This window comes from Salmo salar, chromosome 27 (genome assembly GCF_965601325.2).
Source record: "Salmo salar chromosome 27, fSalSal1, whole genome shotgun sequence".
Classification (NCBI taxonomy): Eukaryota; Metazoa; Chordata; class Actinopteri; order Salmoniformes; family Salmonidae; genus Salmo; species Salmo salar.
In genome coordinates, this window is record NC_138317.1 from 37,865,975 (window position 1) to 37,880,684 (window position 14,710).

A 14,710-nucleotide genomic window follows, 5' to 3' on the forward strand; every position below is an offset into this window, starting at 1 on the left:
TGCTGTTATATCTCTACCCCCTCCATCTCCTGCTGTTATATCTCACTACCCCCTCCATCTACTGCTGTTATATCTCTACCCCCTCCATCTCCTGCTGTTATATCTCACTACCCCCTCCATCTACTGCTGTTATATCTCTACCCCCTCCATCTACTGCTGTTATATCTCTACCCCCTCCATCTACTGCTGTTCTATCTCTACCCCCTCCATCTCCTGCTGTTATATCTCACTACCCCCTCCATCTACTGCTGTTCTATCTCTACCCCCTCCATCTCCTGCTGTTATATCTCACTACCCCCTCCATCTACTGCTGTTATATCTCTACCCCCTCCATCTCCTGCTGTTATATCTCACTACCCCCTCCATCTACTGCTGTTATATCTCTACCCCCTCCATCTCCTGCTGTTATATCTCACTACCCCCTCCATCTACTGCTGTTATATCTCTACCCCCTCCATCTACTGCTGTTATATCTCTACCCCCTCCATCTACTGCTGTTCTATCTCTACCCCCTCCATCTACTGCTGTTATATCTCTACCCCCTCCATCTACTGCTGTTCTATCTCTACCCCCTCCATCTCCTGCTGTTATATCTCACTACCCCCTCCATCTACTGCTGTTATATCTCTACCCCCTCCATCTCCTGCTGTTATATCTCACTACCCCCTCCATCTCCTGCTGTTATATATCACTACCCCCTCCATCTCCTGCTGTTATATCTCTACCCCCTCCATCTCCTGCAGTTATATCTCTACCCCCTCCATCTCCTGCTGTTATATCTCACTACCCCTCCATCTCCTGCTGTTATATCTCTACCCCCTCCATCTCCTGCAGTTATATCTCTACCCCCTCCATCTACTGCTGTTATATCTCACTACCCCCTCCATCTCCTGCTGTTATATCTCACTACCCCCTCCATCTCCTGCTGTTATATCTCACTACCCCCTCCATCTACTGCTGTTATATCTCTACCCCTCCATCTCCTGCTGTTTTATCTCACTACCCCCTCCATCTACTGCTGTTATATCTCACTACCCCCTCCATCTCCTGCTGTTATATCTCACTACCCCCTCCATCTACTGCTGTTATATCTCACTACCCCCTCCATCTACTGCTGTTATATCTCACTACCCCCTCCATCTACTGTTGTTATATCTCACTACCCCCTCCATCTACTGCTGTTATATCACACTACCCCCTCCATCTACTGCTGTTATATCTCTACCCCCTCCATCTCCTGCTGTTATATCTCACTACCCCCTCCATCTACTGCTGTTATATCTCACTACCCCCTCCATCTACTGCTGTTATATCTCACTACCCCCTCCATCTACTGCTGTTATATCTCACTACCCCCTCCATCTACTGTTGTTATATCTCACTACCCCCTCCATCTACTGCTGTTATATCACACTACCCCCTCCATCTACTGCTGTTATATCTCTACCCCCTCCATCTCCTGCTGTTATATCTCACTACCCCCTCCATCTACTGCTGTTATATCTCACTACCCCCTCCATCTCCTGCTGTTATATCTCACTACCCCCTCCATCTACTGCTGTTATATCTCTACCCCCTCCTTCTACTGCTGTTATATCACTACCCCCTCCATCTACTGCTGTTATATCTCTACCCCTCCATCTACTGCTGTTATATCTCTACCCCCTCCATCTCCTGCTGTTATATCTCTACCCCCTCCATCTACTGCTGTTATATCTCACTACCCCCTCCATCTACTGCTGTTATATCTCACTACCCCCTCCATCTACTGCTGTTATATCTCACTACCCCCTCCATCTCCTGCTGTTATATCTCTACCCCTCCATCTACTGCTGTTATATCTCTACCCCTCCATCTACTGCTGTTATATCTCACTACCCCCTCCATATACTGCTGTTCTCTCACTACCCCCTCCATCTCCTGCTGTTATATCTCTACCCCCTCCATCTGCTGCTGTTATATCACACTACCCCCTCCATCTACTGCTGTTATATCTCACTACCCCCTCCATCTCCTGCTGTTATATCTCTACCCCCTCCATCTACTGCTGTTATATCTCTACCCCCTCCATCTACTGCTGTTATATCTCTACCCCCTCCATCTCCTGCTGTTATATCTCTACCCCCTCCATCTACTGCTGTTATATCTCTACCCCCTCCATCTACTGCTGTTATATCTCTACCCCCTCCATATACTGCTGTTATATCTCACTACCCCCTCCATCTCCTGCTGTTATATCTCACTACCCCCTCCATCTCCTGCTGTTCTCGCTCTACCCCCTCCATCTACTGCTGTTATATCTCTACCCCTCCATCTCCTGCTGTTATATCTCACTACCCCCTCCATCTACTGCTGTTATAGCTCTACCCCCTCCATCTACTGCTGTTATATCTCACTACCCCCTCCATCTACTGCTGTTGTATCTCTACCCCCTCCATCTCCTGCTGTTATATCTCACTACCCCCTCCATCTACTGCTGTTATATCTCTACCCCCTCCATCTACTGCTGTTATATCTCTACCCCCTCCATCTACTGCTGTTATATCTCTACCCCCTCCATCTCCTGCTGTTATATCTCACTACCCCCTCCATCTACTGCTGTTATATCTCTACCCCCTCCATCTACTGCTGTTCTCGCTCTACCCCCTCCATCTCCTGCTGTTCTCGCTCTACCCCCTCCATCTCCTGCTGTTCTCGCTCTACCCCCTCCATCTCCTGCTGTTGTATCTCTACCCCCTCCATCTCCTGCTGTTATATCTCACTACCCCCTCCATCTCCTGCTGTTATATCTCTACCCCCTCCATCTCCTGCAGTTATATCTCTACCCCCTCCATCTCCTGCTGTTATATCTCACTACCCCTCCATCTCCTGCTGTTATATCTCTACCCCCTCCATCTCCTGCAGTTATATCTCTACCCCCTCCATCTACTGCTCTTATATCTCACTACCCCCTCCATCTCCTGCTGTTATATCTCTACCCGCTCCTTCTACTGCTGTTATATCTCTACCCCCTCCTTCTACTGCTGTTATATCTCACTACCCCCTCCATCTACTGCTGTTATATCTCACTACCCCCTCCATCTACTGCTGTTATATCTCACTACCCCCTCCATCTCCTGCTGTTATATCTCTACCCCTCCATCTACTGCTGTTATATCTCTACCCCTCCATCTACTGCTGTTATATCTCACTACCCCCTCCATATACTGCTGTTCTCTCACTACCCCCTCCATCTCCTGCTGTTATATCTCTACCCCCTCCATCTGCTGCTGTTATATCACACTACCCCCTCCATCTACTGCTGTTATATCTCACTACCCCCTCCATCTCCTGCTGTTATATCTCTACCCCCTCCATCTACTGCTGTTATATCTCTACCCCCTCCATCTACTGCTGTTATATCTCTACCCCCTCCATCTACTGCTGTTCTCGCTCTACCCCCTCCATCTCCTGCTGTTCTCGCTCTACCCCCTCCATCTACTGCTGTTATATCTCACTACCCCCTCCATCTACTGCTGTTATATCTCTACCCCCTCCATCTACTGCTGTTATATCTCTACCCCCTCCATCTCCTGCTGTTATATCTCTACCCCCTCCATCTACTGCTGTTATATCTCTACCCCCTCCATCTACTGCTGTTATATCTCTACCCCCTCCATATACTGCTGTTATATCTCACTACCCCCTCCATCTCCTGCTGTTATATCTCACTACCCCCTCCATCTCCTGCTGTTCTCGCTCTACCCCCTCCATCTACTGCTGTTATATCTCTACCCCTCCATCTCCTGCTGTTATATCTCACTACCCCCTCCATCTACTGCTGTTATAGCTCTACCCCCTCCATCTACTGCTGTTATATCTCACTACCCCCTCCATCTACTGCTGTTGTATCTCTACCCCCTCCATCTCCTGCTGTTATATCTCACTACCCCCTCCATCTACTGCTGTTATATCTCTACCCCCTCCATCTACTGCTGTTATATCTCTACCCCCTCCATCTACTGCTGTTATATCTCACTACCCCCTCCATCTCCTGCTGTTATATCTCACTACCCCCTCCATCTCCTGCTGTTATATCTCTACCCCCTCCATCTCCTGCTGTTATATCTCTACCCCCTCCATCTACTGCTGTTATATCTCTACCCCCTCCATCTACTGCTGTTCTCGCTCTACCCCCTCCATCTCCTGCTGTTCTCGCTCTACCCCCTCCATCTCCTGCTGTTCTCGCTCTACCCCCTCCATCTACTGCTGTTCTCGCTCTACCCCCTCCATCTACTGCTGTTCTCGCTCTACCCCCTCCATCTCCTGCTGTTATATCTCACTACCCCCTCCATCTCCTGCTGTTCTATCTCACTACCCCCTCCATCTCCTGCTGTTCTCTCTACCCCTCCTTTTTTGTGGACCCCAGGAAGAATAGCTGCTGCTTCTGCAAAAGCTAATGGGGATCCTAATAAACCAATAAACCCCCCCTCTCCCCCTTCTCTCTCTCTCTCCGTCGCTCCCCCCCTTCTCTCTCTCTCTCCATCCCTCCCCCCCTTCTCTCTCTCTCCACCCCCCCTTCTCTCTCTCTCCATCCCTCCCTCCCTCCCCCTTCTAGCTCTCTCCATCGCTCTCTCCCCCTTCTCGCTCTCTCCCTCCCTCACTCCCCCATCTCTCCATCCCTCCCTCCCCCTTCTCTCTCTCTCCACCCCTCCCTCCCCCTTATCTCTCTCTCATCCCTTCTCTCTCTCTCCATCCCTCCCTCCCTCCCCCTTCTCTCTCTCTCCATCCCTCCCTCCCCCTTCTCTCTGTCTCCATCCCTCCCTCCCCCTTCTCTCTCCCTCCATCCCTCCCCATTCGTTCTCTCTCCACCCCTCCCTCCCCCTTCTCTCTCTCTATATCCCTCCCTCCCCCTATCTCATCCCTCCCTCCCCCTTCTCTCTCCCTCCCTCCCTCCCCCGTCTCTCTCTCTATCCCTCTCTCCCCCTTCTCGACATCCCTCCCTCCCTCCCCTTCTCTCTCCATCCCTCCCTCCTCCACTAGCAGCCAGAACAGAAACATCAGCTTTCATTACTCAGGTTCAGTTAGGCCATTAGATGACATGGTAACTCCCTGCTCCACTCTCCTCTGTCAACAAAAGGGGAAATACGTGAAAAACACCAGGATGTTTGTTCCTCCAAAACCTTTTCTCCCCACTCGTCTGGTTTAGAATCTCTGGACTAATATGCTAGCCAATTTTTCATTTATTTTGTAAATGTTTTATTCTTTCCTCCTGAGCCTCTTTACTGAGTGGGAACTTCAACTCCCCAAACTCCCCTCAATAGCCCTTAAACCAGACACCCCTCCCCTCGTGTTGTCTACGTCACCAGGGATCAAACTGGAGACCCCATAGCCCCAGCTGATTACTACGGCTTCAACTTACCACACACACACACACACACACACACACACACACACACACACACACACACACACACACACACACACACACACACACACACACACACACACACACACACACACACACACACACACACACACACACACACACACGCACACACACACCTCTCTCTATCTGCCTATTGAAGCCCTGTCTCTGTCTAAAGGAATTATTGATTAACTCCTCTAGTCTTTGAATATGCCACTGGGATATTGAGAGAATCTAAGAACAGAACTGAATCAAATAAACTGTGTGGAGGAATGGCCTACGGCGGGATTGGAATGGGCTGGATCAAAAACATTTAGAGTACCTCCCTGACACAAAAGCATTACTTTAGTGCTATCTTCTACCTCCGCGGTATTCAAGATAAGTTTTTATAAAAGTGAGAGGGATATTTCACCCCTGGAGACCAACACAGGTGTGCCTTTCAACTAGTTTAGAGAAGTTTTCAAAAAACTTCATTTTCCTGTTTTTATGTGATAGTTCCACACTATGAGGTCGAAATAACACTGAAATGTTTGTGTCAGGGCTGTTTGAAGCCATGACGTCACAATGTGATCCTATTATAATAGTCCAATGACTGTTCATCTGGGTAAGGGGGTGGGCTCTAGACCATCCTATCAGCCAATCAGGGCTGTTTATGTAAATATCTTAACGCCCACATGCTCAGACTGAGCATTTCAAGGGCCAAATATATATATATTTTTTTATTTTGGAGTGATTTTAAGTAAATAAAACACATCAGTTATTTATTAGACATAAAGTGATGATTAAAACAATTTTAATACAAAGACTGCATGGGGGCTTAATAGTGCAACAACATTCATAACAATATTAGTCATCCATGCTGTAAAAATAGAGAAAAGATGTTTGGTAAACACAAGCCAAAACGCACAGCAGCCAGCTAACTCCATCTCTGTCCTCCCATCATCATTACTGTGACCTGACCATGGTCTTAGGTCAGCAGCAAAACTGGGCTGTGTTTGAACACGTACCAAACAATAGTTTGGAGAGCTTTACACCCCCCCTCCCACACACACACACACACACACACACACACACACACACACACACACACACACACACACACACACACACACACACACACACACACACACACACATTACAAGCATGCAATGTTCTGTTGGTCGGGGTTAATTGTTAAACACCAGTGAGAGAGATACAGAGAGAGAGAGTGAGAGATAGAGAGAGGAAGCAGCACAAACTGCTACTTAATTAGCACAGACACCAGATCAAGCCATAACAGGTCTGTGGCCTGGTCTGTGCCATGGCTAGCCACCAGCCGCCTCTGCATCGCTACTACTGACGGAAGCTGGGAGCCGAGTGTCACGGTGTGTGATCTCCATACCTCAGGGAGATGTTGAGGCTTCACGGTGGCTTGTTTAGCGGTGTGTGTGTGTGTGTGTGTGTGTGTGTGTGTGTATATGTATGTTTGCACACACCTGTGTGTGTGTGTGTGTGTGTGTGTGTGTGTGTGTGTGTGTGTGTGTGTGTGTGTGTGTGTGTGTGTGTGTGTGTGTGTGTGTGTGTGTGTGTGTGTGTGTGTGTGTGTGTGTGTGTGTGTGTGCACGTGGGTGTGTGTGCACGTGGGTGGGTGTGCGCGTGGGTGGGTGGGTGTGAGTGTGGCAGAGCAGAGTCTCGTTAAGACAGGGGGAAGCTGGGAGTCTGGACTCTCTATCTGTTACTGGCACAGCCTTTACATAGAGAGCCTGCGGGCTATGACTGTCATGAGAGGAGAAAGGAGAAGGCCACACTTTAAACACAGTGGTAACAGCATAGGGGCTTTAGGTTGCACTGACTGAGAATAGAATACTCTTCAATGGACTACTCCAGAGGATTTGCCATTGTGGTTGAAAAGAAAGTGCAGTGGACAGACAGACAAACAAATACATTTTTCTCTGTCTTCCTGTTAAGGTTACTACAAGCATCACTCCATTGATCTATGTGCGTGCACAAGGGTGGAGTTTGGTTTTTGGAGTAGCGCCGGTCCCACTCCCACCCACAAGGTGGTGTTAGAAACATTTTTAGTTTTTGTCTTTTCATTTTGTGAAAGCAAGGAAGAGTTGCCTTCCCTTGCTTGTAGTAGCTAGCTGGCAGCTTAGCTAGCTGGCTTTAGCCTGGCTAAAAACATAGCAAGCTAGCTAGCCATTTTTAGCTTCCCACATCTCAATATGAAATAATCATATTTATTATTAAGAAAATAGGACCTGGCCAATATTGTTCTACTTGTCGGTGTAAGCTACAACATTATCCCAGTTTAATATGCTGCTTGTGTATTTATTCACATCAGCAAAAAAAATACGTCATCATGTTTTGGTCACAGATTAAAAAAAGCACTTGGCTAGCTAGTTGGCTACAGTAGGTTCTACCATTTCACAATCGCCTGCAATCACTAGTTATTACTTCTAAACAAAATACCTTTTTGGGTGGAATCTTGTTGTTCGGGTTACTGTTTGAACAGTTGCTAAGATTATATTTGGTTATCAATGCAAAATAGGCTACTTTGTTGAATAGCCTATATAGCCTATAGATCAGACCAAGGAACCAAGCAACACACTGCCCCCACGGCTGCGGCAGGAATGATACGGATTGGCTCAATTTTCCAGGTAGTAAAAAAGTATGTAAAATGCTAGAGCGTATCACAAGGAGCAGCCCTTTTGTGACGAAAAAAACGCCATTGCAACGCTCCGAATCTTGCGTCTGTGTAGAGCTTGTAATAAGCTTTACACATCTAAAAGGCCACCAGAGTTTAATTGTCATTGTGGTCCAGCTAGTCAAAGAGGAAAGGCAACTGGGATAAATTATCCAGATTAGTGATAAAAGTATTGATGTCATAGTGATGCAGTTATAATTTATGGCAATGAATGATGTAATTGGAAATGCAATCATGTAAGTATTAATTGTGGTGTTGATGTGGCTTTTGAAAAAAAAACGCGAAACACTTTTTCGCCAATTAAAATCCCTCCTCCTCTTCACTCTCATGACGTATCTCCCCCAAATAAAATCTGTCATCTGTAACTAACGTTGAGTCACGGATTAAAACCTGAGAATACGAAGGGAATTTGAGAAAGGAGAGTATTAAACTTTGTGAGCCTGAGTACAAACCTGGTTCTTATGCTTTAAAAAAAGCCTTCCTTTACTTTGCCTTGCCCCATGTAAAAATTCTAGGTGATCGATGACTCATAAACTAAGTCATGGTAACTCAAATAATATTGTCGATCAATGCTAGAAACCTCAGAGCCCTTCTGAGTCCCTTTAAGCCTGAGCTGTCACGAAAAATTATTATTCAACATTTCCTTAAGGTTATGGTCTAATCTCCACCCCCGCCCTGATCCTTTCACACACTGCGTCGACACGCCTTAGATAATGACTTAACCACGCTGCACAACCTTGCCACACCCGAGCCCGGCGTCTGCCAACGCAGCCCGGGCTGCTAATGTCTCCCCAAACCAGAACTATCCAGAAAGACAACAAAGAAAAAGAAAATGCCAAAGACAGCCAAGATAGACTAAGAGAGACTGAAAAACACACAAAAGCACATTATTCATATCCACACAGTCCAGTTCTGGTGTTGAGAGACAAAATGTGCTTTTTTTAAATATCAGACAATGATGCATTCTGGATGGAGAGCTCGCAGGAAGTGCTGTGGTCCCCACGGGTAGCAAACCGTTTCTCAATGTTCTGTGTCATTGAGGTTGATTGAAACGTGGGTGAAGCACAGCAGATGGGAGCAGGAAATGATGCCAGAGCTTTGTGGGATAACCCGCCGCCACATCCTCCCTCTGTCCAGTCCAGCTCAAAGTAAACGCACCAGGAGTTGAGTGGATGAAAATGCTGCTACAAACTCACTCCACTCTATTTAACCAACAATCCATCTATTGTTGTGACCACTTGGACCAACCATTTCGTACTGAAACCAAATCATATGATTTGAATGAAAAGTATTTGAATAAACATGAAAAGGTGAATGTAAGAAGCTCACCATTTTAAATAGGCTACATGTCATATGAAACAGCATATAAACTCTTTAAATAGGTCAGGAGACAGACAGGGAGTCTAAGAAGGCTATATGATTTCAATTATTTCAAGACTATAGCCTACAAAGAAACACATTGTGAATGTGACACACTAGGCTGGTAGGGAGTCAGGGACATTAGGCCCTCAGCATTTAAACAACATTTCTTTGTATTAAATCATTATAGTCTATAAATTGTGCATACAGGCTGTGACTTAGCCTACTTAGAATGAAATACAAATGAAATAAAAAATGACTTATTAGTGCCTTTAAATACATTTTTAGAAACACGAGTTTGTCCAGTCTGTGGCTTCAGGCTCATGCGATGGTGGCTTCAGGCTCATGTGATGGTGTCTGGAGAGGCGGCCAGCAGTGGGGAATATCCTCTCCACACTTGCAGAGCCACTGGGGATGCTAAACACCCTTTAGGCCACTCTTGCCAGGCTGGGCAGACATGCAGAGTTGTTTTTACATTTTTCTATAGATAGGCCTAAAGCTTTTAAGGCAAAATAACCCAATAAAATCAGAAAGTTCCTTGAACATGGGAATAAGCCAGGCCAATTGGGCCAAAATCAATTATGGCCTATTGTATAGATAATAAAACAAAAATGAATGAAACTTCTAAGAGATCTGATTTTTGTTTATAAAAATACGTGGGGATATGTGTCTTTTCAGATTCCACAATGATTCTTTAGTTGTGGACACTACATCACCACACTCCCTCTCTTGGTTCTCATCTTTGTAAGTCACCCTGATTTAGCAGCTGTGTGTTTTATCAGTTTCTTTATGGAAATATTTAGTGAACTCCATGACAGTAGCTAAAGCAAGGGGCTATAGCAGCACACAAGTAGACTACAGATGCTTGCTGGGCCGGGCATGCCCTGAGGTCCTGAAGTGAGCGCTACTGGAACACTACTGGAGCAAAATTGGAGCAGGCGAGATGGCCGAAGCTCCAGCCTTTGTGAATCTCGCTCCGCGCTCCAGTCAAATTGGGTACGCACCGCTCCTCGCTTCGCTCCAGTTCCTCTCACATACTCTGGCTTCGAGAAGACATAAAATATACAGAACATGTCCACACTGAAATATATACAATTGCCTGACCTTGTGGAGAAGATATTTCAAACGGAACCCAATTCTAGTTCAATGTCAGATGGCAGTGCTGGTGAAGACTTTGCATGAAATTTCATAAAAGGCCCCTTTGTGAGGCACTTGTTTTCTACTAATGGTGAATTCTAAGGCAGTCTGTTCTCTCCACACCTTTAGGACTACAGACAAGCCCCAAAAATAGCCTGAGCCACCAGTCTTATCTCTGACTTTAAACACCGTTTTCTAGATATTTAAAAACTCATTAAGAATGACTGAATGGGGCCAGTTGGCATTTTGTGGCAAATATCCCGATTCTGAAGCCTCTGAGTTAGCAGTAAATCTCCAGGAGGTGTGTACTGTATAAACACAGAACACATATGCACACACACAAACGCACGCAAACACGCACGCGCACACACACACACACACACAGACACACACACACACACACACACACACACACACACACACACACACACACACACACACACACACACACACACACACACACACACACACACACACACACACACACACGCCAGATACAGCTGCTAATCTGTGTGATCTCTCTCACAGTCTGTGAGTTGAAGGATGATGACTCAACGTTTTCTCAAGTCTCCAAGTCATTGTGAAGGGGGAGTCCTTAAAGATGGCCGCTGTGTTGTTAAGTATGTGTTGATGTCCGCTGATTGACAGCCTGGGAGTCAAATGCCCATAAGGAGCCAAAGACCCGTCGGCATCACCAGAACGGATGGACATTAACTCCAAAGCCAAATGAAACTGCGAGACATTCAATACAAAATGTCTGTGCTGTGTGTGTGTGTGTGTGCGTGTGAGAGAGATTGGTGTGTCTGCAAGTCTCAGGGTGGCTGGAAACAATATCTCAATTAGACCGGTCGGAGCTCAGAGAGAGAGAGAGAGAGAGAGAGGGTGAACTAACCAGAGGCGGTTCTTCCTGCTGTTCTGCTGGCTCGGTCTTACCTCATTAGGGCTGAGCAGAGGACAGTGTACAGGGAGACAAAAGTCAGCTTTGGGAGATTGATAAACATGGTGGGAGACTAGAGCGAGACATTAGGGATGTGAGGGATGAGAACATAATAGAGGATCTCTGGTATGGCACAACTCTGAGTTCCACCATTCATCATTCGGGGGGGTGGCTTCAAAATGGCCGCCACCTTGGTCCTCTCTCTGCACTGCAGGGACCTCCAGTAGGCCATTAAAACACAGGACAATGTAGTCCAAAACAGGCTGTTTTTTCATGAATAGAGATGGGTAGTGGATTGAAGAAACAAGACAGGAGAGAGGGTGAGGAAGGGGAGAGAGTGGAGAGTTGTCTTACCCGTAAGAGTGACTGGGACTCCTCCTTGGCCTTGCCATCGGTGGGTGAGGAGTACTGTTGCGCCAGATGCCCAGGTTTGTCGGCCCCACCGGGAGTCTGTCCTGGAAGGAAGGCCTTGGTGTCGACCCCCCCCAGACTGAATACCAGGCCTGGGGAGTCCCTGAGCACCGCCGAACCCCCCTTCTGCTGCTGGTGGTGGTGCTCCTGGGAGGCAGCCACGGCGTTGAGTAGACTCAGGGCGCCCTGGGGGAACTGGGCCGGACTACCCCTCAGGATGTCCCCGGCCCGCTCCTTAGGCACCCACACAAGGCCTGCTGCATGAGCTTGGACCTGGGCCTCTCTGGCCTCCATCCAGCCCTTGGACCCCTGGGCCTCCTTCTCGTCCAGGGCCTCGCTCTTCACCCCTTCGGCCCCGGGCCCTGCCTCAGCGGCACGGCTCTCTGGGGGAACCAGACTGTAGAGCTTGAGGTCGCCCTTGCTCTCCTCCTTGATGCTGAGGGTGGAGGGGGTTGTGGCGGAGTAGCCGTTGGTGGTGACGAAGGAAGCGGAGGGATGGGAGGAGGAGGCGGAGGTCTCTTTGCAGTGGGCCGTGTTGAAGTGATCCAGCAGTGACAAGGTGTCGGAGGCGGTGAAGCTGCAGTGGCGGCACCGACAACAGCCGTGGACTCTCCTACACGGAGCAGACAATCAAAGGGTTAATAAAAGAGGGACAGTCTTAACAAAGAGAAAGCATGCATCGACAGGTAGAGGGAAAGAGTGGGAGACAACATCGTTGGGAAATTAATACCGGCTTGGTCAACACTGTAGATATTATTCTGTTTTATATATACTCAGGGTTTTTCCGCTTTATTTAATAATAAAAATAATACTTTTTAAAACTTTTATAGCGCTATTCATTACATAAAGAATCTCAAAGTGCTTTATTGATCCCAGGGAGTTACCACTACTCCACAGCTCTGCACAACATGACTGTAAGTATACAGACCTAATCAACTGAAGATATTGTAAAAGGCTCAGCTAAAGCTACAATATAGGGTCCTTCCACCTCGAAAAGCACAAGAACAAGGATTTTGACACAAACCACCCCAACAACAAGTATACAGTATCAGTTCTATTTGTCTGACAAGTAGTACGGCGCTGCGGCTCTGAGTATTGTTTCTTCATCCTATGTAATGTATTCCCAGCGAATTTGGTCATGTTATTTTTTTCTTCCCCTGTTCAGAGAAATTAGTCATTGAAGTTGTTAGGTTTAGGTCCTGTCCGACATCCTGATATTACCAGGTTCTGACCACTAGATGGTGCTGTTCCATTTTTTGTTTTTGCTTTTTATATTAAAGGGATAGTTCACCCAAATTACAAAATTACAAATTGGTTTCCTTACCCTGTAAGCGGTCTATATACAAGGTATGAGAGCAATCCATGCGTAAGCAGTCTATGGACAAGGTATGAGAGCAATCCATGCTTTTGTCATCCTAAAGTATCGAAACACTTATTGTGTAACTCAATTATGTTTCTTATAGGTGATAAGGATATGAAGTGTGAAATGCTAATATAGGTACCATTGACTTGCATTGGATTTGTGCCACAAATGTTAAAAAGTTAGCATTTGAAAGACTATCCCTTTAACTGACCTGGCCAAAGCTTTTGACTCTGTTAATCACCACATCCTCATCGGCAGACTCAGTAGCCTTGGTTTCTCAAACGATTGCGTCGCCTGGTTCACCAACTACTTCTCTGACAGAGTCCAGTGTGTCAAATCGGAGGGCCTACTGTCTGGACCTCTGGCAGTCTCTATGGGGGTACCACAGGGTTCAATTCTTGGGCCAACTCTTTTCTCTGTATACATCAATGATGTCGCTCTTGCTGCTGGTGAATCTCTGATCCACCTCTACGCAGACGACACCATTCTGTATACTTCTGGCCCTTCTTTGGACACTGTGTTAACAACCCTCCAGACGAGCTTCAATGCCATTCAACTCTCCTTCCGTGGTCTCCAACTGCTCCTAAACACAAGTAAAACTAAATGCATGCTCTTCAACCGATCGCTGCCTGCACCTGCCCGCCTGTCCAGCATCACTTCTCTGGACGGTTCTAACTTAGAATTTGTGGACAACTACAAATACCTAGGTGTCTGGTTAGACTGTAAACTCTCCTTCCAGACTCACATCAATCATCTCCAATCCAAAGTGAAATCTTGAATTGGCTTCCTATTTCGCAACAAAGCATCCTTCACTCATGCTGCCAAACATACCCTCGTAAAACTGACCATCCTACCAATCCTCGACTTCGGCGATGTCATTTACAAAATAGCCTCCAATACCCTACTCAACAAGCTGGATGCAGTCTATCACAGTGCCATCCGTTTTGTCACCAAAGCCCCATATACTACCCACCACTGCGACCTGTACGCTCTCGTTGGCTGGCCTTCGCTTCATAATCGTCGCAAAACACATTGGCTCCAGGTCATCTACAAGACCCTGCTAGGTAAAGTCCCCCCTTATCTCCGCTCACTGGTCACCATAGCAGCACCCACCTGTAGCACGCGCTCCAGCAGGTATATCTCTCTGGTCACCCCTAAAGCCAACTCCTCCTTTGGTCGTCTCTCCTTCCAGTTCTCTGCTGCCAATGACTGGAACGAACTACAAAAATCTCTGAAACTGGAAACACTTATCTCCCTCACTAGCTTTAAGCACCAGCTGTCAGAGCAGCTCACAGATCACTGCACCTGTACATAGCCCATCTATAATTTAGCCCAAACTACTACCTCTTCCCCTACTGTATTTATTTATTTTATTTATTTTGCTCCTTTGCACCATATCATTTATATTTT

General features: G+C 46.8%; 1 protein-coding gene across 3 annotated transcripts in view; it reads right to left on the reverse strand.

Moving 5' to 3' along the window:
- The window catches only part of LOC106589004 (zinc finger transcription factor Trps1), a 211,392-nt gene that overhangs the window by 118,870 nt on the left and 77,812 nt on the right, over nucleotides 1-14,710 (reverse strand). For all 3 annotated transcript variants that reach the window (XM_014178623.3, XM_014178625.3, XM_014178624.3), the window contains exon 5: nucleotides 11,881-12,550. In XM_014178623.3, the coding sequence (XP_014034098.2) occupies nucleotides 11,881-12,550 (670 nt within the window). The remainder of the gene's footprint in view (nucleotides 1-11,880; nucleotides 12,551-14,710) is intronic.